The sequence below is a fragment of the Oryza sativa genome, chromosome 12 (assembly GCF_034140825.1).
Source record: "Oryza sativa Japonica Group chromosome 12, ASM3414082v1".
Classification (NCBI taxonomy): Eukaryota; Viridiplantae; Streptophyta; class Magnoliopsida; order Poales; family Poaceae; genus Oryza; species Oryza sativa.
The window spans coordinates 10,995,710-11,019,806 of record NC_089046.1 but is presented as its reverse complement, the minus strand read 5'-3'; the positions used below and the strand labels follow the sequence as shown (position 1 = coordinate 11,019,806).

General features: G+C 41.7%; 1 protein-coding gene across 1 annotated transcript; it reads left to right on the top strand.

The window, feature by feature from the left end:
- The first annotated feature begins 15,978 nt into the window (after positions 1 to 15,978).
- LOC4351997 (uncharacterized) lies at positions 15,979 to 22,871 on the top strand. The gene is made up of 5 exons (XM_015765128.3): positions 15,979 to 16,452; positions 18,723 to 18,759; positions 18,851 to 19,087; positions 19,199 to 19,246; positions 22,023 to 22,871. The coding sequence occupies exons 1-5, from the start codon at positions 16,151 to 16,153 to the stop codon at positions 22,530 to 22,532; spliced, it is 1,134 nt and encodes a 377-aa protein (XP_015620614.1). The 5' UTR covers positions 15,979 to 16,150; the 3' UTR covers positions 22,533 to 22,871.
- The last annotated feature ends 1,226 nt before the right edge of the window (positions 22,872 to 24,097 follow it).

The following is a 24,097-nucleotide window of genomic DNA, read 5'->3' as shown; positions in this document are numbered from 1 at the left end:
TGGTTCACGCCTATGGGTATGAGTTATGGCCATATATATTTTGTTGGATGTGACAATTCAATTTTTTATTTGGTTTTGTAACACTTGGATGACATATTTGGCAGCCCTCTATATAGTAGATGATCCCCCCCCTTCATCACTTCCTATGTATATCCACGTAGGTTCTTATAGGAATTATGATGAATTGACCATATTGATAGTTAAAAAAAGGTAATGAAAATTTATATAAGGTATATAACATCACCCAAAATAGCATAAGGCCGGCTTAAAAGGTATTTATTCCCTCCCTCCACCCCATAAAAGGTATGCGTTGTATTACGGGATGGATTTTTTTTTCCAAAATGGGCATGTATCTTTGTTCCATTCCAAATTCTCCAAACTGTAAGAGGACCAACCCCAGAGAGTACCAAATTAAACAACCAGGAAAAACATTTAGTTGATCGCCTTAGCAAACCACACGTATTTTTATATAATCACCTTAGTAGATACGCGGAGAGATTCTAGTTCAAATCTAGCATGAGAAGTCAATTGGAAACTTATTAGGATCATGTTATCCAGGACTGTGATGTTCATTTTTATTGAAGATGAAGTTAGGGTAGAAAAAAACATTAGCAAATAATTAATTGAATTTTAATTATTATAAATTTTAAAAAAATGTTTATCTGATATTTTAAATCAATTTTAAAGTTTTCATAGAAAAAATACCGTTTAATAGCTTCATTGTAAGAAGGGGGCCTACTATTAGATGCGAATGGACAGTGCCGTAGCACATTTACAATTTTTTTTTGATAGTAGCACATTTACAATTTTACTACACATGAGCTAAGGACAAGTTGGTTCTCAATCTAAGCGGACAGACACACTAGGATTTGGATCGCAGACGACGTGGCTGCGGCCGGAACACACTATATATGAACTGTGGGCAAACAGGCCCCACGATCGGTCTGGTGCGCGGATGAATCGTTGCATGCGCACGCACGCACGCACGGGCGGGGCTAGTGGTTCGCACAAATGGGCTCACACAGCCCCGGCCCCTCGTCGAGGGCAGTATGTACGGGGGAGGAGAGGAAAGCGTGCCGAGTGCCGGCTGTCTGTTGGCTGTACCAGTGTAGTACCACCCGATGAGATGAGCCCCCACAGGGTACGCGGTCTGTGCGTGTACCGGAGTACCACGGGAGCGCACGCACGTGGATCCGTCCGAAAGCGGCAGAGAGAGAGACGCGGCCGCGACAGCGACGGATGGAAAAGCCCACACACCAACCCCACCACCTCTCTCCACGAGTACACGCACACGCACACGCACACGCACACGCACACGCACACGCACGCCGTGGCAGCCGCGCGCGCGGATCCCCAGGCGCCCGCGCTGCTGTGCCGCATACAGTGGCGCTGGATCGATTGGACGGACGGGGTGCTGCCGCTCCGGCTCCGCTAGGTGCTGCGTGCGTGCGTGCGTGCGTGTGTCGACGCCTCTCGCCTCGACGGTGCGATTGTTAATCAGGCGGGCATCATTGCTTTGCCGGCCGCCTGCAGGCTGCAGCGTGCGGCCTCCCCGGCTTACCCGGTGCCGCGCTATACCTAGGGTGTAAAGCGGAGCGAATGCATGCGCGATAAAAGCTTTTGCGGTCGATCCAGAGAGAAACCTCCATCCTTTTTTTCCTTTCTGTTCTCTCTCTCACTCCATCGCGCCGCAGATGCACGCACACGCGCGCGAGCGGCGTGAGCGCGCGGCCGCTGGGCTGGTTTGATCCGTGCAGGAGGGGGGCGGGTTCACAATTTCACATCCTCTACTTAGTGACAGAGTTAGGATAAAATTATAGCAGGGATAAATCAAAATGTCCAAGAGCAACTAAGAGAGATTTAGGGTTGGGTTAGAATTTTTTTTTTTGGCCTTCTTAGCCTTTTAAGACTTCTAACAATCTCAAACAAAGTATATATTAGCCCCTCATCTATAAATATATGGATTAGATTTACCATTTAGAGAGACATTATGAGGGCTCTAATGGTTTATTAGGGGGTAGAGGGTCTAAAGACCCCCCGCCCTCATGCTATCTCCGCTCCTGCCTCTACCATAATTGTACAGTCACTAATACGTGAGATGATTGTAATAGTAGTGATATTATGTTATAGGATTTTTATCCGGCAAGTAGAGATGGTTCAGACGAGTATATGAACGACTGAGAGCACTGGATGATAAAAAAAATTTAACAGGGGATTGAATAAACTAGATAAAGCCTTAAATGTCCTTTCTCATAAATCTATGGCAGAAAATTTGAGGGGGGTCAATGAAGATTCACATAGTTTCATTGTCGGAAGTGCGCGTTTGAGGTGCCCCTTGAATAGTTTCATTGTTGTAGCTTAACTTGAATTGAAATTCAATGCGACCTTGTATATAGAAAGACCGGTCAGTTGCATCAAGAGAAGGTGCGTGATCTTAATAATTACTCATTCCTTCTATAAAAGTTACACATATTACTATTATCACCAAGACAATAAGAAATTAGCTCATCTTGCATGTAACAAAAATCAACAATCACCGAGTGTATGCACACATGCAGCCAATGACTATTTAGATGATTCCTCGGATTTCAATTAAACATTTAATTTATCTCTTCATTTAAATCTTGATACATAAAAAGTAAAAATAGGAACAATTTATTTAAAAAAACTAAATATGAAATAGTTCTAACTCTCGTGGATTGGAGGCACGTGTGCAAGAGCGAGCCCTCGTCCACTGGCGTGGGACCTTGACAGTGCATGCATGCATACAAATTGAATGGGATGCGTATGAGAGGAGATGAAATTGCATGCATGCAATTTGGATTAAAAAAGAAGGGCAATTGCTTATTTGACCCTGTTTTATAGCCTAACTACTAATTTGACCCTACTTTTTTCAGATTGCTTATTTGACCCTCTTTTTCAACAATGAACCCTCCGTCTAACCCTGTTTGGGTACACCGTTAAGGTTAGATTTTAAAAAGAATTAAGACATATAATCAATATTCGTAATGCCCAAAATGCCCTCACTACACTTATCCACACTAACCCTATCCACACATTTCTCTCTTTCTCCCCCGTGCCGGTAACTTGCGGCGGCGGCGCTCCGAGTTGCGGCGGTGGTGCAGGTGCTGGCTCGTCGACTCGTGGAGGTAGGGTGCGGCGACGACACCCTCACTCGTGAAGGGAAGGAGTGGAGGCGACGGGAAGACGACGGAAGATGGCGGCGGCGGCGGCCATCGGCTAGCAGAGGAAGGGAGCGGCGACGGCACTGCCGAGCTTCTGCAGTGGTGGCTGCACCGAGCCTCTGTGACGGCGGCGGTGGATCCATTGCGGCAGCAGCAGAGGAGAATGGGGGAGGTCCCCCAACAGAGATGGGGTCGGCGAGATCCAGCGACCGCGCCGCCACCTCGCCGCACCGGCCGCCATCCCACACCATGCTACAGGAGGAGAATGGAAGGGGGGAGCTCCCCCGGGAGAGAGGAGGCCAGCGAGATTCAGGCCTCTTCCACCATCACCACCGCCGCCACCTCGTCACGCCAGCCTCCGCGCCGGCCACCATCTCACCCACGCTACTGCGAGGAGAGGAAGGCGAGAGGGGCGAGCCTCCTCCAGCCGTCAGTTGCCGCGCTGACCACACCGGCCGACCTTCTCAACCGCCCGCGCCCGAGTCGGGCGGCCTTCTCCATCGCCGCACCGCCACCTGGCCCGTGCCAGCCAGACTTCTACATCACCGTGCCACCCTGGAGGAGTGAAGGGGAAGGGCCCTAGGTCAGGAGAGGACCGCCGCGCCATCCTTCTCTGTTGACCGCCACCGCTACTCCGTCGCCATCGCAGCGCAAAGGGAGAGAAGGGGTGAGAGACAGAGATGGATGGATGGCGTTGTGTGGGATTGAAGTCAATTTTGTCAAAATTATATTAAATTGAAGTCAAATTTGTCAAATTTATGATAAACCTTTCAAACTTATATTCAATGTCAAACATATGTAAAAAATATTACAAATATGTTAAAATATTTGAATGTATACACGGTATGGCATAATAGGGTCAAAAAAAGCAATCCAAAACAGGTCAAATAAGCAAGGGCAAAACGGACTATTTACCCCTAACTTAACGCCGTTAACTCACCTTAATAGAATAGGGTCAGATGGTTGGTTCATTTTTAAAAAAGAGGGTCAAATAAGAAATCTCGAAAAAGTAGGGTTAAATTGGTTGTTAGACTATAAAACAGGGTCAAATAAGCAATTGCCCCGCAAAAAAAACTCAAATTTAGCTGTTGCTTCTCTTTGCCCCCCGTGCGCGTGGAGACTCCCTCCCCAGCGCGCCGCTACCGCATCGTCGCCGCTGCGCTCGTGCTCGCTCTCAGTGACCACGGCCTCTGTTTCATCGCCGTCGTCGTGCTCGCGGTCGCTCTAAGTGACCACGGCCGCTGCTTCATCACCACCGTCTCTGACGACAAAGCGGACAAACCCATTGTCCATCTTGCTCTTGCGCAGCACCGGTGAAGGTGGCCTTGACGAGACGTTACGAAATAGGTGTAACTTTTGTGAATGGAGAGAGTACTACATAATTATGTAACTAGGGGATTTTTCCATGCATGTAATTTTTTTCCGACCGTGCTTATGTTCCAATATTTACCATTATACTTTTGTATGAATATTTTAGGTGTTAATGTGCTAGATCGACCAACGGTAGGTGTATGGGGATTTTTTTTCTGAATTTTTTAAATTTTATTTTAAAAATAAACCTTTCTGAAACATCTTAATCTTTGGCCACACCTGTTTAAATAGCATGACAGTATTATTTGGTATAGGCTGCCGTGACTGTTATTTTGCCACGCCAGCTCGCCTGGCATGGCGAAAAGGTTTAGATTTTGAAAATTAGTTTTAAAATTAAAAAAAGTAAAAAAGTTTAAAAATAATAAAAATTGGTATATAGGCAAGCTAGCTACAAGAGCGAAGAATAAATTCTAGCACTGGAAACATAATAACACATAAAAACATAAATATCATTATAACATCAACAACTAACCCAAAACCCACTGATCAGTCGATCATCAGGTCATGACTTGTTCTATAATCTTGAGTGAAATACATGGCCGATCTCTAAAGTTGTGTGGTGATGTCACTTAGGTCCGTGAACTTGAAAATTGCACGCTTAGGTCTGTGAAATTGGGGTTAATATACCACCCCCGGTCCAAACATCATTTGACTGTGTTTGAATGCTAACGTGACATGCCACGCAGGCAACACTTTTGCTCTCAGCCCCCCCCCCCCCCAAACATCACAAGACATCGCATATATCTCCTTGTATGTATAGAAAATGCGGTCCTGATTAGCAATTGTCATTGCTCTGCGCTCCAAAATGACCTTATCCTTGAACAACGGGCATTTGATCAACAACACCTTCTTCCGTCTTCCGGCGACTTCAAGACAAGGACGGGCTTGGGGAATCCACGGGGATGCCTAGCGTGCAAGCCACATTGCACTGCCTCCCGCCACTAATCCGGCCGCACTGTGCCACCGCTAACCCTGTTACACTGCGTTGCCTCCTGCCGCTAATCTCACCGCCGAGGCCACCACAGCCGTTACCTCTCAGCCTCCTTCCGTTAACCTCACCGTCAAAACCCTAGCCGATTTAGGGATATTTTGGAGGATTTGGGTTGAAATACACTGGTCAGAGCAAATTATGTGCGAAGGTATATGTGGAAGGGGCTGAGCACAAAAGTGTTGCATACGTGGCATGCCACGTTGGTGGTCGAACATGGTCAAATGACGATTAGACCGGGGGTGGTACATTAAACCAAATTCACGGATCTAAACGTGTAATTTTTAAGTTCACGGATCTAAGTGACACTACCCTCAAAGTTTAAGGACCGGCAATATATTTTACTCTATCATCTTTCCCAGGCACCATGGTCGTACGTAGGTGTCATCTGGCCAGTTAGCGATAGCATTGACAATGACAAGAACTTCACTCTACCGATCTATTGTACGATCCAGTTCAGGCTTTTGCCAATGTACCTGCTTGCTGGTCTGCATGCACACTTTTGACCATGCCATGCTGATTTGGGCCGTCACCAACTCTATTTATATATGGAGTTCCACTGCATGAAGACTTGCGGTCCAAGTGTGTAAATGACGACAGAACACGGCCATATAACGGTCTATATCTTGAGGCGTACGTGTCCATATGCTACGTTCTTTTACTAGTTGCATCCAATGATCTTGTCTTCACTAGTGATAATAGTGCGCATGAACATCGATCAAGACAAGAGTCAGGGTGACATTGTTCATGAGCCATAAAAACTTTTCTTCTATATATATTTTTTGTGCATATTTTGCACAAGTATTTAGTGCGTGGTGATAAAGTTGTGTTTCTAGTTGGTATAGAGGCCAAAGTTGATTTGTCACATGTTTCATTGAGAAGAATTTTGTAGAATTTTTACGGGTTTCTCTGAAAAAGCAGGATTTTTTTCTTTAAAAGAAGGCCTTCTCTTCCAGAGATATAATCCCTTTCCTCGATCACTTCTTCACCTTATCTCCTCTTCTCCTCTCCTCTCCTCTTCTCCTCTAGCCCCCTCCCCTCTCCTCCCCCTCCTCCCCTCCCCTCCTTTCCGGCTCCCCTCAGGTGGGCGGCGGCGCCCAGGCGGCATGCGGCTGCGGAGCGAGCCGGCCACACGGCAGGCAGCCGGGCGGCGGCCCGCGCGAGGGGTGGCGGCTTGCGGCGGTGGTGGCACCAGGGCGGCGCGAGGGGGGCGAGGGCGGCAGTGGGAGGCGGCAGCCTCTGAGGGCCGCGGCAGTTGGCGGCCGGGCAGAGGGACGCGGTAGGAGGTGGCCGCTCATGTAGAGGGCAGCGGGCAGTTACCCCGGGTCGTCCTGCTCACCCGGCGCGCGAGCGGCCCAGTGCTCGTCTCCCTCTCGGCCAGCCGTGGGCGCTCAAGTGTGACGGCGGTGGCCCGTCACTCGTCTCCCTCCCGACGTCGTTGTTTCTTTTGTTGTTTTCTGTGATGTGTGGTGATGTTGTGTATGATTAATTTTGTTGAGTATGTGAATTTGTGATGTCAATGAAATGTGAATTTGTGTTGTTATTTTGATCCGTTAATTTTTTATTTGTGGGGAGTTTGGCGTGAAATCAATATACAAACAGGAAAAAAAATAATAAAATAAGAGACCTTTAGTCCACAAACCAGGAGTAAATATGGGGACGCTCTCATCTTTAGTCCTGGTTGGTAACACCACAGGACTATTTCAACCGAGACTAAAGATGGACATCTTTAGTTCCGGATTGAGTGTCCTGGTTGCATACCCGGGATTAGAGGGGTTGTGAACCGGGAGTATTGTGGGATTCTCCAGGAGTTCCCGATCCCATCCTACAATATAAATATTTTTAGCTATAAATCTGAAAAAACATGTTTGTTCTAGATTCATAGCTAAAAGTCATTATTTTTTGGAAGCAGTAATCAATTCATCTTGTTTCGACGTGCTTACCCCTATTAATTACAATTGGCTTGGATTAATAGTGCTTGTGTATGTTTCGATTAATAGTGTGTTTTAATATGGAAAACAATAAGAAAAAAAATATAGTATAGCATTAAAGAGGTATAGTGAATCACTCTAAAACTATGCTTAGAGATAAATTCTGAAGATAAAACTAGATTGAGAGATGGAGTACAATAGAGTCCATATAATCGAATCTTGGTTGATAACTTCACTTAGAATAGAGTCCTTATTATTAAATAGGGTTGGTTTCGATTACATTTTCTAATAAGTTGATAATACATTGTTCGACAAAGGAAAAAAAACACTAGGTTTCATGCAAGAAATCAGGTCTATGTTTCCAAGATATGAAAGCGAGAGAGGGAAAGGTAAACATGATTGGTAAAAGAAAATATTTAGACTCATAATTACAAATAATACAATGGGCCCATATGTGACATGTCATATGTGAAGCAGTTTCTAATTGAAGTGAGTGTCTATGTCATATGTGACATGGCTATGTATATACTCATTTCGTCCCAAAATAAACCAACTTCTATAGTTTAAAATTTGTCCAAAAAAACAACTACTGCCTTCATACCTACCACCAATCCGCAAATCGAGAAATTTTATTACTTCAGTACCCCTCACCTACCCAACAACCAATACAATTTTCACAATTTTCACATTAATTAAGGGTGTTTTTATCTTTTGTTTCTCTCCTTAGATTTTTCTTGGGATACTAGGGTTTGATTTTTTTTTTTGGGACAGAAGTGGAGTACACTGCTAAGAGAAAGTGCCATAGGACTCCAACCATTTAAATTTCACCTATCACTATGGCATAATATTTTTCATGGCAAATCTATCATTGTTATTTTTACACATCAAATCTTAAATATTCCTGCATATGTTGCATAATAGGGTTTGAGCCTTTGGATCAGCATCTAAACTGTATAACACTCCCACGGATCCTATACAAACTCCAATGCTACCGCATCTACACTACGCTAGAACTGCCCACCTGTGACGGCCCACCAGTAACGGGTCAAAGTGCTCGTCACGGTGTAGATTATGTGATCTACCAACATGAGTGCTTACCCTAAACATGTTAATGTACATACTAAGGGACAAACCCACAAGGATGATAATATGTCTTACTTAAGCAAGTGTTGGCGGCTATAAATGCCAATTCTATGCCGCTAATACCAGCATAAACAGAAAGTAAAACATCCAACATAGTGATTAGATTTAGTTCTAACATATTCCACGAGTGTTGGTGTATATGTGCATGCAGGTAATAAACCACCAAAGTTGGGATGAAAATCAGACTTAAGTGAAGGTGAAATCCTATCCATACAACGAGTGGGCCAAAAACTACACAGAACATCAACAAATGGGCCTTCCACTCGAAGAAATAGATAAGGGAGGCTGAGGAGGAGCAACAGGCCCAAAAGTGGGCCTGTTGGACCAGGCATGGGTTTGGCCGAACCACCAGTGCGGCCGTTCGATCCAGGTTTTGGCGTGGACGGTCCAGATTTCCTCCTGATGGTGATTGAAGGACAAAAAGGACAATTCGCATAGCCATAACCGTCATACCTGCCCCATATAAAGACTTCACATCTTCACTTCACTCACACACTCCAAGCTTGAGCTGAATTATAAGAGGCTCTGTTGTACTTTATTGTATAATAGATTAGGGAGAGAGTAGAGTAGAAGAGGTTGGAAGAGTTCCGGAGTTGTCGGTAGTCCTCTTTTTATTTCTTTTGCTCTGTTAATTACTCTGATTATAATAGAAATATCTTTTGAGTAATTTAGTTTTACTTGGTAAGAATTATCTCTTGGTTAGTTCCTAATCAGTGTGCGGGATCATCGTTCACTATAATCCAGTAAAATATAGAGATTGCTTTAGTGTGTAGCTAACATTAAAGTAAGTTATTAATTGCTTAGACGCGGTGTCTAGGTAGTTGATTTTTGGTGTTTGCTCTGTATCCCACAGTAGGTGTGAGGTCGGGTAGAGGTGGTGACAGGCCTCAAGATCACTGAAGTCCTACCTGTCCGGGTACATAATAGAGCGATATCTGAGAGCAGCGAGCTGGCCAATGCCCGAAGTATCGCATTAGGATTAAAGCTAAGCTTTCCGTAGACACTGTTTCTCACCGGTGAATCCTCTCTACCCTTAGCCTATCTTAGCTTCGTATCCTGGGACGAACCTGGTGAAGAGCTGACACACACGTTCCTTTTGGAAATCGATACCTGAGAATACTTCCGGGTGAAGTGCTACACCAGTATTTTCCGTGAGCTTGTGGATTTTATCTGTGAGGTTAAGAAATACCAACAAAAAGCTAATTAAAGACCAGAAGGAAATCTCATACACTTACTTTATTAAAAGAAGCATCCGTCGAGATACAAGAGAGGATGGGGCGTTGATAGCTCTGGTACTCCTCTAGACAATCCCCCCACTATTTACCTATGTTCTCCATGCTATTAAAGTGATGTCTAAAGTATGAAAGTGAGTTGTACTCTACTTTGTTGTGTGTTTTAGAGTGAAGTGAGCTCCTCCTTTTATAGCAGCTCAATGACGGTTTTAGGTCGGTAGTTAAGTCGGTAAATACCTGTAACTGTCATTTGGGACCAATTGGGAAGCGTCACGTGGAAGCAGGCGGTAGGAGCGCTAGCCTTGGTTCAGCCAAACTAGGCAAACTTCCTCTGACCACCGACTTTCTTCTGTGTATGATATGTGGACCCCTATAATGGTGCACTGTGGATTAGCTTAATTTTAATCGGTTTTAACTGATATGTGGGCCCTCCAATCCCTGTGCTCACATATGATTGGTCGGAGGTACATGTCGTCACATGGCGCGTGTAAATTCATCCAAAATCACCTACATACAAATATTTACCAACACTCATAGAAACCCCAACCATTAAGTTTGATATTATATTTTGTATTGTTTTATGCATGAGTTGATGGCCAAAGCTGGTACTTAACGACCATCAATTGGAGACAACACAGATCTAGCCTCCATGGACCGCCACGCTCCTTCTCTGACGACCATGCTATCCTTACTCCATAGAGGCGTAGGGGAGGGAGGACATGTTGCTAGGGCTATAACGGTTATTTGTAGAGTCTTCCTTCTTTGCCGGTTGTCTCAAGCTTTGTGGTGGTGGTATAGACGGTACTTGGTAGCAGTGACCTTGACGCCCGAGCGGCTTAGTATGGTGGAACGACCATGTCGACCAAATGACCAATGGGATCCCAATGAGTCCAGACCTCCCCTTTTTTTTGCGGGCTGAGAAACTTGTGCCATCTGCAATGCACGAGTACCCTCATGAAGCAACTCGCCCTCTCGCTTCCTCTCTCTAGCACACGGCAGCAGGAGTAATATGTGGTCGGACGAGACATACTACTCAGTATGATAGGAGCACTGTGAAACAAAGAGTGCGTTTCTAGGGTTATGAACAACCTGGTCATTATTTTTCTCTTTTCTTTTTCTAATTTAGCTGAATAAATACACATACATATACATGCACGTATACAGGATTTAGAACATGTGCGAAATGAGTCTCCCTGACCATGTCAATTTCGTTCCTAGTTAGCTTACCCGTTAAGCCAGAGAGATGGCATGGGAGACGGCGGCTGAGAAAGCCAAAAAAAGGTCGTTTCATAGGGTGAACCAAAAATGAGGTCTGTTTTTCTTTTCTTGAGAACTAAAAATGAGGCCGGTTCGTATTTTTCTTAGCACATTCCTGTTTGCAAAGAGGCCAGGATGGGAGGGACACCGATGTAGTTTGACACTTTGATGAGCAGCCGGGTACTCTAATTTACCTTACCTTTGATGGTAACGGAATAAAAAACAAAAACCGTTCAAAATCAAAATTTTCCTTTGATATCATTGGAATGTAGTTCTTACAAGACAACCTAGCTAAATGAAAATGAAAAGATAGTAAGATATATTGCTTTTGTCACAGAGATAAAAATATCGAACATTTGTTCTCCCAATATCATTTATCTTGTCTGGTGTGGTCCACCATGTAGGATCGAATAAGACCAAACAAATCTACCAGGGGGGTGAATGGTAGGAGCATCAAAAACCAAAAACTTTTAGCGAAAATAAAAGTAACCCTCGTAATTGATGGAGATCTTGATATAGTCGATCTGACCGCCCCTATGTCCCCGGTTTAATCGGTATTGTCCAGCCAGTCGGACTGCCGCTTCCTCGCCTTCTGCTGCTCTCCGTCGCCGGTCTAAGCGCTTGCTTGCCGCCGGTTAAACCACCTCGGTCTCGCCGATTAGACCACCGGTAGTACTCCGGTCAAACCGTCGGGATTCAGAAAAATAGGTATCAACAAAACTCTTAAAAATAGATTAACTTTATTACATCAATATGTGTTTATAAAGTGTATCTAAAGCACTCCTTTTTCAACTCATGAGTTAGGATTGAAACCTCATTGCTGGATATATTGATGCTGCAATTTTATACAAACATTTTCCCTTCAGTGTTTTTTTTACTTTCACCTCTCCAGTGGTTGTCAATCACAATCATTGATACGTCCCAATCAAAAGATTCTTTAATATCACGTTCTTTTCAACTTTGATTTCCATGCTTCTGATTATTCAGATTGTCTGGATATACGTACATCACGGCTCCGGTTTTTACGGCCGATGAGAGTGACATCAACTAAAGCAGAAATATAAAATGGACTCTTTTCATTCCATCCGGAGCAAAATGCCGTAGAATACGTCATGAACTTATATTAGAAAAAATACGAGTGTCTTCGCAAACTGCCAACTTTGGGAGGATCGGCAATGGCAGAACTGTGTGTTGTCGTTGACCAGTCGAAACAAGAGTCCTTTAAAAGGTCTACGCAGTTAATTTAGGAGGGTCTTATTATTTTAGTGGATAGTTAAACCTATGATTAGATATTTTTTTCTAGTTATTAAGTTGCTAATAGAAATAGATATCGGTTACTTGGAAAAAAAAGATAAATTAGGGGAAGCATTGGTGGTTTGTTTTTTTTTTAAAGGAAGCATTGGTGGTTTGTTGATCGAGTCGTAGATATATGACCCCACCTCGGGCTCAAATTCTTATGCTCCCACGAGGACACGGATCCTCCATACTGCAACTATAGTAGCCATGGCTGGCAAGTGGATCTACCCACATATAAGCGACAACTACTGCATATGCAATACTGCAAGCAATCCTCTCTGCCCACAAATATTACACATATACAAATGGGTTTTTAATAAGATTTTAGTAAGATTAGGGATATGATATTGGTTTCTACCTCTTCGAGCGTGTGACATGTATTGGTGGATACAATGGTGTGTATACGTTTATAATGTAATAAAAATATTATATCCGGAGTGCCGGTAAAAACAACGATAATAAGTGAACCAGCAAATAGTTGGGCAGGAATTCAAGGGCGGGACAGCTCTAGCTTAAAAGGTGGGTTTTATGGAGGTCGGGGACGAATGGCCTAGAGTGAAGTTCGAAAAATAAAGCCAGAGAAGACATAAATTATACAGCGATTTAAATTGTCGTTTCATTAAAAGTGAGTTGAGTATTGCATCACATCGTAGTTCAGTACAAACTCATGAAGATATGGCTCCGTATGAAGAAATCAATTCGAATAGGGATTTTGTTGTACATAATATCCGCATCTAGATATGAATAGTACTACGTGATAAAAACAAATATTTTGAACTGGTACACATACACTGTACGTACTCGGAGGCATCACTGAAACAACTTAATTTGAAGGTGTGTACGTACTTCATTGGTACACAAGTCCGCCACAGAATTTAGTTTGCCGTTTTTCTCGTGGGATTTAATAGTCTGTCGGCCGACAAGATTAATTTTACTCTTACTATATATATCCAAATCATACAGAAGATAAATTCTGGCACACGATTTTCATGCCCATCTAAATATTAAAATCATATAGTAGTCTCCTTATTTCCAAATATAAGCATTTCTATGATTCAAATTCACCTAATCGCTACTACTTTTGTTCCATAATCACCTCTAATTTAATTTTTTCCTTGTCGTATTATCAACCGCCTCTTATTTAATGGGAGAGACCATAATTTTTTCTTAAACTTTAATATTTATTAGATAACTTAAAAAAAATATCCGTGCGTCGCAACGGGTAAATGCTATTTTAATTTTATTATTTTTATACGGTTTAGGTAGGGTAAAAATTCACTGTGGGAATTCGCTTGAATATTTCTTTTAGAAAATCATGAGTTGCAATTAGGAGTCCGTATTTTATCTCAAGTTAGCATGAGTTTTTTTAAGAGATTTCTTATACGGCTCCTTTTGTTTTTTTCAAAAGCAAACGAGCTTAAAATCCAACTCAAACACGGATGACATACCAAAATGCTAGCAAAAACATCTTCAATTTTTATAATAGTAGAAATAGAGATATAGAAATGTTTCAATTTTGCTATATATTTATTGACAAATTTTCTTCCAAAAATTTGACAGAAGTAATTACAGTACAATCGTAGTATAATTACACTGTAACTATAATATAACTTGTATGTCCTCGCAAAAAAAAATGTAACTTGTATATAACTTTTAAAAATCTCTCCGTAACATGTTATTTCGGTAAAATAAAGGTTGTGGGATAAATCCTTTCACATATGTGTGTGCTGTGATTTTTTTTCTTCCTCACCAGAAATCCGGTAATAGATCTAACAATTCAAAATTACGTAAAACTTACATACAAGTTATCCTGTAATTACATACAAGTTACAGTGTAATTACACTACGATTGTACTATAATTACATCTGTCAAATTTTTAGAAGAAAATTTATCAAAATGTATAAGTTGGTCATGAAATCTTTATATTTGGAAATAACGGAATATATAATGCTCAAATCCAACCCCAAAATCACCAAGCGGACAAGTACAAGTCACAAAATCAGAGCTCCATTTTTTTTAAAAAAAAATGCATTCCACGATAGCTGAAACAAATCCAACAATACGTATATATGTCGCCAGAGTATTAAAAACAGAGATCCTGATTTAGAAAACATTTAGTTTTTAACAGCCCATCATAACGTCACTTGTACAACTTGTACTACAGCTCTACTGCAATTATTACTGCTCTTGTCTTTACCCAGCTGTGCATATGAATGAATGAGCCAGTGAAAAATAGTAATGCGAGTGAAAACCCAGCCAGCCACACCGTCCAGGCCGGATGGGTCGGTCGGTCGGTCGGTGTCGCACCTGAAACGGGTCGCGCCCGGTCGACCGGCTCGAGGCGCAGGCGCACCGGCACCGCGCCGCACCGCACGGTGCTCCCATCCCCACGCGCTAAGCTCCACCCTCACCCAACCCATCCCCCCACAAATCCCTATTGTAAAGCTTTTACCTTTTCAACCCTTTATAAACTAAAATTTCCAAATGGACCTCTAGCAACACTCTCTTCTATCTTTTTTTTATGAAAATATAAAACGTACTATCTCCATCCTAAAAATCCTAAAATATAGTAAAAATATAGTAAGGTATAGGTATGAATTCGGACTCCTAACAGGCTAGAAATATAGACTGAAATCCTAACATGTATAGTAAATTATCTGCCGTATTAGTTTACAACCAATCCATACGTATATGTATGGATGAACTGAGACATATGCTCTTTCGATAAGTTCGGTGCCACACTTGATACTATACGCTTAATAATATGGCTTTCACGCACTATCTTACATGGTATTTACATGACACTAAATCATATATTATTGGATAGAACATGTAACGGATCTAGAAAATTTCTTAAGCATGGGCAAAATAGCTACTGGCAGTGGTAAACACTGGTGAAGCAACATACTCATCCTTTGTGTCATGCGGGTAAGCCCCAACAAGTGCCTAGTCGGGCAATGCCAAGAATTTTCCAAAGCCCAAAACAATTTATTTAGGTTGAATATTTGCTAAAATAATTAAATTTTAATTCCTTATTTTAACATGGAAGTTCTAATGCACGATCACGCGGGGCACCACTTGGAAAAAATACTTACTCCATTCATCCCAAAATATCATAGCAACCTAGTATTAAATAGACACATTCTAATACTTCAAAATAATAACAAGCCTCTCCAGATTCATACTACAAATTAGATTGCTTTATTTTGAGACATGGTAGTATAATGTTCCGTTGTTTCTATGGTGTATATTACTTGAAAAAAAAAGATCATCAAATATCTATATACTTCCTCCGTTTCATATTACAAGACTTTCTAGCATTGTCCATATATATATATATATATATGTATATATCAAAATGAATCTAGGCATATATGTGTGCCTAAATTCATTAACATAAGTCTTATGTCCTGAAAAGGAGGGAGTATGTAAAAAAATAATTTTAGAAGGACCACAATGTAAAGGCCGCACAACCCAACCACACCTCACGAGCATAGAGGCAGAGGGAAAAAAAAAAGGAAATAAACAAAGAGAAAACCGAAAAGAAACGGACCCGAGAACGAGGAGGAAAAGCAACAGCAGCCCAGCACACCACAGCACAGCGCCGCTCCCTCCTTCCTCCCATCTCCTCCTCTCCTCTCCTCTCCTCTCCTCCGCTCTCGCGAAGCTCCCAAGTTTGACTCCCTCGAGACCCACCACCACCACCACGCCGCGAGCACGCGAGCGAACGCGCGGCGGCGGGGGGGATGGGAGGGGTGACGTCGAGCGTGGCGGCGAAGATGGCCTTCTTCCCGCCGACGCCGCCGTCGTACGCGCTGGTGGACGACCCGGCCGCCGGGGTGACCACCATGACGGGGCAACCCCACAGGGAGAACGTCGAGGTGCTCCGCCTCCGGACGCGGCGGGGGAACACCGTGGCGGCGGTGTACGTCCGCCACCCGGACGCCGCCACCACGCTGCTCTACTCCCACGGCAACGCCGCCGACCTGGGCCACCTCTACCAGCTCTTCCTCCACCTCTCCTTCAACCTCCGCGTTAACGTCCTCGGGTCAGTCCACTCGCTCCTGCTCGCTCGCTCGCTTCTTTCCTTCCTTGCTTGCTTGGTTGCTTCCTGCTTCGTTTGCTCCCTTCTCCTACTGGGGAGGTGGGCGTGAATCTGTGTGGTGGGGTTTGGGCGCCCGGTTCGTGGTTTCTGGGGCTCCTCCATGGCTGCGGCTTTCTCGATTCGTTACGCCCCGGATGGGAAATTTCATCTTCTGCTGTGAAAATTTCCCCCCTTTTTGAGCGCTGTTCATGTTGCGGTACTCGATAATTTTGCTCCTTTAGCCTAGGAAATTGATGACTTCTCCCCGTCTTTGAGAAATTTTGGTTCCATCTTTCGGAATATTCGTTTCCGTCTCCTTAGGTTTGCGGCACTTATAAGCAAAATCACGCAAATTCGGCATGTACTAGACGGTGTGATTTGTGAATTGTGATGGTTCGATGCCTCGAGTTCTGGGTTTACTTTGCGAGTAAAGTTGATGCAACCAGGCTGTGCCTTTCGCCAATTTCCTTTTCTTTTACTTTTCCTAGGACTTTTCTTTATGATTTCTGGCTCGCCATAAAAAAAATTTCCCGCTTTAATTTATTTTCCCCTTTTCACTTTCTTCGTTGGATGATTTTATTTTATTTTTACATCTCAAGATTTTATTAGTCTGTTATTGTATTTTTTTCCCCTCACTATAGTGTAGAATATTCAGGTCCAGCTCTGAACAGCTGCGCCGTCAAGATCCTGTCTACCTGTTTTGGGGGTTTGGTTTTGCAGCTTTTCTTAAAATAGATATATCTTGTGTACGCCAATCGGCGTGACCTGATGATCTTTTCCTTGTCGGCTTTGCGCATATTTGTTGTTGTTGTTTGCAAATTTTAACAATGCCAACTTACTACTGGATTTTAGTGATATTTCTGCATACTAGTTTTTAATTCTTAATTGTTTGCGCTTTCACCTATGCATAAGACCTTTTCTTAGAACTTTTTTAAAAACCCTTTTCTTAGAAGTTGACCTATATCACAGGGAAAACATAAACAGTTTCTTGTATCAACCAGAAGCCCAAATCTGTTGTAGTTTATCAAGTTTGCTCTTTTTTTTTTCATTTAAAATGTATGATCCCTTGTTGTTAAAGTAGCCCTGTTGTGCAAAGCGATGTGTTTGTGAAGGTATCACTCAATCTTTCACGCTTGGGTCATAAAACGTCCCTGCGGCAAATTGCTTGTGCATTTTCATGATTCATCTTTCACAGGAGCTAAGATTTCCGATCTACTGGACAATATAATTAAGGTCATACCTGGGGTAATAATTTGTTTAATGTAACAGAAAATTGTTCTGTAGAGTTCATGATCCACCTGGGTCCTCAGTTATGTTCTTGTTGCAGAGTTGATTATATGCATTTTATCGCTAGAATATTTTGTTTTGCTACATCCTTCTTGAGCTAGATTGAATCTTGTCATCAAATTTAGCTTTAGAGTAACCTTTGCAATTTAATTTCAATTTTCGTATGCTTGAAACCTTGGCTACATTGTTTCTTATCTGGAAGGTCTTTAAATTAAGTTGTGTTGTGGATAGTTTGTTACTAAAATCTGATTATAAATGTGGACGAGTCCCACATAATAATTTTATACCAAATCTTTATTTGCACATGTTTACAATTATTACAACTGTTTGATGGGGCTCAAGCAGCACTAGCTTTCATTTATGCCGCATCTAGCAGTCAGTCCTTACTCATCATGATATGGGGCATAGAATGTGATGTTTCATGGAGTTTGATGTGGCCTGGTGTGCCTTGGTACTGCTTAGTTGTCCTTGACATATTTCACTAGTGCTTTCATCATTTGCATTTCTGTGTGGCCATCAATGATTGGTCTATTTAGCTTCTGTTTTTGTGTCCATCGTATGAGAAGTCTGTTTGAAGCAACCTGTGCTCAATCATATTTTTTGTAACTAAGCAGTTCCTAAATAGAGGTATTTTCATATAGTCTTTATTTGTTTCTTGTATAAGATTGAAGATTCATTGCGAACAAAACAATTATCCCACTACACCCTTGTTAAAAATAGATATCATGACAAGGTTAGAGATTTACATTGCACTTTTAGTTGATCTGCTTCATTTATGGATTTGAGATCTACTTTGTGGAAGTAGCACAAAGGAAATTACTTGATCTTGATTGAGCATAACACTTCACATCACAGGAAAAAGGCTTCATGTTGAATCTAATACAACAGACACTACTTATTCTAATTTCCTGTTATCTGGGTTTAATAGTGCTTTTGGAACATTGCAGATATGACTATTCAGGATATGGACAATCATCAGGAAAGGTATGCTGAAGTTTGTTGTGAGCAGTGCATACTACGTGACATTAACACGCTGAAGCTTGGTTAGCTTAGTTTTTCCCTTCTCTGCTTTCAGCCAAGTGAACACAACACTTATGCTGATATAGAGGCTGCTTACAAATGCCTCATTGAGAACTTTGGTGCCAAGGAAGAAGAAATAATTCTTTATGGACAATCTGTTGGAAGTGGACCCACAGTAGATTTGGCTAGTCGATTGCATCGGCTTCGAGCTGTTGTCTTGCACAGTCCTATACTGTCAGGATTGAGAGTTATGTATCCTGTGAAGCGTACATACTGGTTTGACATATATAAGGTTTGTTATCCTTTTTTATTCCATGTTGATTTAGCTTGATCTATTATTTCTTGCATGCTGCCCTTTTCTATATTAACACTCAACTTTCCCTCGGTATCCATTGACTTCCAGAATATCGATAAAATCCCTCAGGTCACCTGCCCTGTGCTCATTATACATGTAAGTGCATCCCATCATGCATTAATTTCTTTAAGAATTTGAATTATTGAACAAGCAGTTGCCAAGCTTGAAGTGAAGTCTTATAATTCAATCTAGTTCTTTAAGTACTGCTTTGATTGATAATTTTAATGGCTAGCAAGCTGGTTAATTAAGTGCACCACCAATGGTTCAATTTTCTAGTTGACTACTAGCAAGTTTAGTTGATGGTTATTCAACATAAATTTCCTTGTACGACATACATCATCTTACATGCACCCGCAATTACTTCTCTATTATTTTCCACTAGTTGTGCTTGCCGCGCTGAACTAATCTGCTTGAGGATCATAAAGGGAAAGAAGCTCAAAGTCTCAAACACATTCCTATTATGCATCATTGATGTTGAAAGAAAGAGGTGCACTGTCATTGTTCTTAGGGACTAGAGGTGCACTGTCATTGTTCTTAATGCAATGCCATATCATTTACTGTATCATAATAGTTGTTTCTGCTTTAGATGACACTTTTTTCTTGGGCAACGACGACTGTAAGTAGGGTTTTGGTCTCCCCAACCTCACCACCCAGAAAAACTGATCTCTCTCCCTCCATAATGGGGCATAATGGCCGATGTCCAAGTTGAGTGCCTAAGCTTGAATTGTTCATAACTAGTCAAGTCCTGTAAACAGCAGACCTTAAAATCACATGATTTATCATCTGGAAGTCAGGATGATGGCTCTAGTCTGTGATGGCATGGCAACTTGATGACTACACCAACTAATTGATAACTTAACTATTTTTATTCACCAATCCACGAACCATGAAACTCTGTACATTACTATCTTTTTTGCACATGCATATTATATGCACTAGCTAATGTGAATTTTTAAGGAATACTACCTTACAGTGGAAGGGTTTATTGGGAGGAATGAGAAGTTTTTTTTCCTTTTTTTGTGTGTGTGTGTGTTGGGGGGGGGGGGGGGGGGGGGTGGGGGTCGGTTCTGCCATCCAGTTTTTTTTTGTCCTTTCTGCCATAAAATCCCTTTTCATCTTTGCTAACTACAAGGCAAAGCAATGTTAGTCTATTTCCTGGCTTTGGTAGAAGGCCCATCTTATTTTCTCCATGCTTCTAAAAATACGATTTTTCAAAAAAATGTTTTTTTACTTCATTGGTTAACCTATTTGTTCAGTTTATTTCTCAAAATATTAATTTACCATGTTAATCAAGTTGATCATCCAACTTCCACGTTTCATCACTTTAGAACCCTCCCTAAGGACGTCTCACTGTTTATGTGAGGTAAAAATGCAGGAAAGAACAGTCCTCCAAATTACGCTACTATCAACACGGAAGTGCCTTGTTTACCTAGGATGGAAGGGTCTCTTGTGACCCCTGTAAGTGGAGAATGCAAAGGGCTTATGTGTTGTAGCGGTTCCTGTGCTAGGAATGCAAGAGCTGGACTATCTTCTGTCTAAGCCACTCTTCTAGACTGAAAGGGAGTGTGGTGTGCATCACAAGTGAGGGCATGCTCTTTGCGTCATGCAGAGATTCATGCTAGCACCTCTTCGCAACTATTCTTGGTTTGCTGGTTTTTGCCAATAATTTCCATTCCTGGGTCGCTTGATTCATCCCGAATCTTGTTCCTAGTTACTAGTTACAGGAAATTTTCTTATTTGCAATATTTAGCGTGCTCTAGAATCCTCCATAATATGTTGCTTTAGTAGCACTCTAACTAACAAATATTGCAGCTGCTTATTCAAATTCCAGTTCCAAAAGTTGTCCAAACTTATTGAACTCCTTTAGTTTCTTGGTGACCCCTTGTCCAATATCCTCCAGATACAAATATGTCTTAGGCTGCGTTCTTTCCACAAGTTTCCCAACCCCTTTCCCTCGTTTTCCGCGTGCACGCTTTTCAAACTGCTAAATGGTGTGTTTTTTACAAAAAGTTTCTATACGAAAGTTGCTTTAAAAAAACAAATTAATCCATTTTTGAAAAAAAATTAACTAATACTTAATTAATCACACGCTAATGGATCGCTCCGTTTTCCGTGCGGTGGAGTTGGGTTCCCAACCCCAAGTATCAAACACAGCCTTAATATACTCTGGGTTTTGGGAATAAAGGCATTAATTTTCAGAACAGTCAGCTGAGTAAATGGTTTCACTGGCTAAGTAGACCAGCTATTTGAAGAGCATGGATGATTAACACTTGCATGGTCTGTTGGTTATTCTGTTTTTCTTTTGGACCAAGGTTGGCTGGTTATTCTTTTGTTTTTCTTATGCCTTGTGCCAAGGCAAGCTGGTTATTCAGATTGGTTTTAATTCTATATAAGTTGATCTGATGTTACATATAAGCTGGGGCTTTATGTAGTTTCTCATATTCAGCCTGTAAAATAATGTGGGGCTTGACCCAGCAGCAGTCATGGACTGATGGACTTTCTAATTTCTAATATCATATGTCCTTTTAAATTTGACATTCTAGAATCCACAATATCAAAATTTGACAATCATGATGTTTAACTATCTAGATTAGAAATATGAGTATTATTCTACTGGATTATTCTAAATAATATTTTCATGACGATGTTTTTAAAGTGATGAAAATTGTTAGGTCTTAATTATGTCTGCTGCTGCACTTGCATGCAAATAGTGTGAAGTTATGTATGCAAACCATGTTGTATGGGATTACAAGTTTTAGTTTTAATTTGTTCCTGATAGGCCAGTATCAAGTTTACTTGAAATTGTGCATTGCATAATCCTGCATGTATGCCTGAATATTTTATTAGTCTAATCTCTTTCCTCCCTCTGCAGGGAACTGCTGATGAAGTAGTTGATTGGTCTCATGGTAAGCAACTATGGGAGCTTTGCAAAGAGAAATATGAGCCTTTATGGCTCAAGGGAGGGAAGCACTGTGACTTGGAGCTCTTCCCAGAATATCTTCGGCATCTCAAGAAGTTTGTCAACACAGTAGAGAAGTCACCATCCCCAAGGAATGCCTGGAGGGAAAGTTTGGACCGGATTGAACCCTCTCGGAAAAGTGTCGATTGCTTTGAACCCTCGAGGAGAAGTGTTGATTTCTTTGAACCCTCGCGGAAGAGCACAGACCGAAGGGAGAAATCAAGGCCAACCCGTGATAGGATGAGAGGTGTTGAACACAGATATAGCAATGTTGAGAAGACGGACAAATTAAAGTTCTCATTCGACCATATGGAGAAATCGAGGAGAAGCATTGACATCTTTGAGAGGCCAAAGAAGAACATTGAACAGCTCGACTGTGGAAGGAAGAGCGTGGATAGATTGGACCGGATTTGGGCCAGTTAAAAACTTTTTTAACATCTTATACAAGGTATACATGGGGCTTGGTTGTTTTGGGGGGGTTTTACTTGTGTATTTATTTGTATTCACCCATGTGCTGGAAGGTGTGGCATAAGAGTTGGTTCGCCGAATCTAAAGGAGAGAAGAAGAAGAGCTAGCTAATTGCTGACAATGTTGTTTGTCTCTGTTTAGAACTTGTACTGGTTTGTGTGGTGGAAGAAGTGTATGTTGGTCCTCAGCAAATGGTTGTTCTGTTAGGGTTGTTAAAAAGTTGGGACTAGTCCATGGATGGCAGCATTGTGTATAAATTTACTATCTGTTGCTCTGCCATCGTTATTTTTCTTCCTTCGTTTTCGTTATTGTTTTTTTTTATTACCCCCGTTGGTATTTGCTAATTGATGCAATATATATGTTGATATGGCGCTGGCAATGAAATTAGCATTAGCAGGAATAGCTGATCGTATTGTCATCATATTATGTAGTAAATCTACAGCAAATACAATGTGTTGCAGAAAATGATCATAGCTGAACAAATCCACTTGTTTAAGAGGGAAAAAACAACGAATATGCTCCCTATTCCCTCCGTCTCAAAAAATAAAAAAGCTAACCTGGTACTAGTATTTGATATATTATAGTACTAGGTTTTTTTTTTTTTTTGGACCGAGGGAGTATTTGTTTGTTTAGGGAAGTATTTTTCTAGTGTAATTGTGTGAAGCAACCTTTTTTGACAAAAATGAAATGGAAGGAAGCAATTGATCCAAACGAATCTCGTCATCTTTTTGGGTCAGCGTCAGCCAACGTGAGAACAATATCTTTAATCAACAGAGTATATATTTAATCAACAGTTAACAATATTTAGTCATATGGGGTACTTGCTCTATAATCTGACATCACACCATTGTTTATGTCTTACTCTATAATCTAACATCACACCTTTATACCTATTCTATACTCTTACATCACACCACTATTCATGCTCTGATAAGATATGTGAATCCTTTTAAATTTGAATTTGTGATTCCCTCAGCCTCCTCTTTCTTCCTCTCTAATCCCGAAGCATCCGGGCCCACCTAAAGCTCGAAGAGCTCATACGAGTGTGCACATGATCCCCTTCCTCATCTGCTGCTGGCACCACCGCCGGCGGCTTCTCCCCCAACGCCGTTGTATCTTGCCTTGTTTTCCAATTTCCATCTTGAGCCCACGGCTTATTTCACCAAAGAAATTTCATATGCCATAGTTTATTTATGAATTATGCTTTATTTTGTGCTGATCAAGGTAGAAATATGTACTATAGTATTTTTCCTTTCTGAGTGAGCATCATGAATGGCTCCATGGACGATTTGGCTCCCTAACAAATCAATAGGTTTAATAGGTTTTTAATTTTTTAGAGAGCTACCTTAGCATTGATAGGTTTAATTGATTGAAATCAATAGCTATCTTTCCACATGATGTTTGCCTTCCCTATTGTAGCTATTAAGGAGTATGTGGGCTTGGTCTATGCAAAATTGGAATATGAAGATTTTGATGTCAGATATAACTCATATGAGAGTATATTAACACATGGCAATTGT

Excerpts from the sequence above, each read along its gene's own strand:
- LOC4351997 (XM_015765128.3), top strand. The coding sequence starts at position 16,151 with ATGGGAGGGGTGACGTCGAGCGTGGCGGCGAAGATGGCCTTCTTCCCG. Across the intron at positions 19,088-19,198 it reads ACTGGTTTGACATATATAAG|AATATCGATAAAATCCCTCA; the intron begins GTTTGTTATCCT and ends ATTGACTTCCAG. Across the intron at positions 19,247-22,022 it reads GCCCTGTGCTCATTATACAT|GGAACTGCTGATGAAGTAGT; the intron begins GTAAGTGCATCC and ends CTCCCTCTGCAG.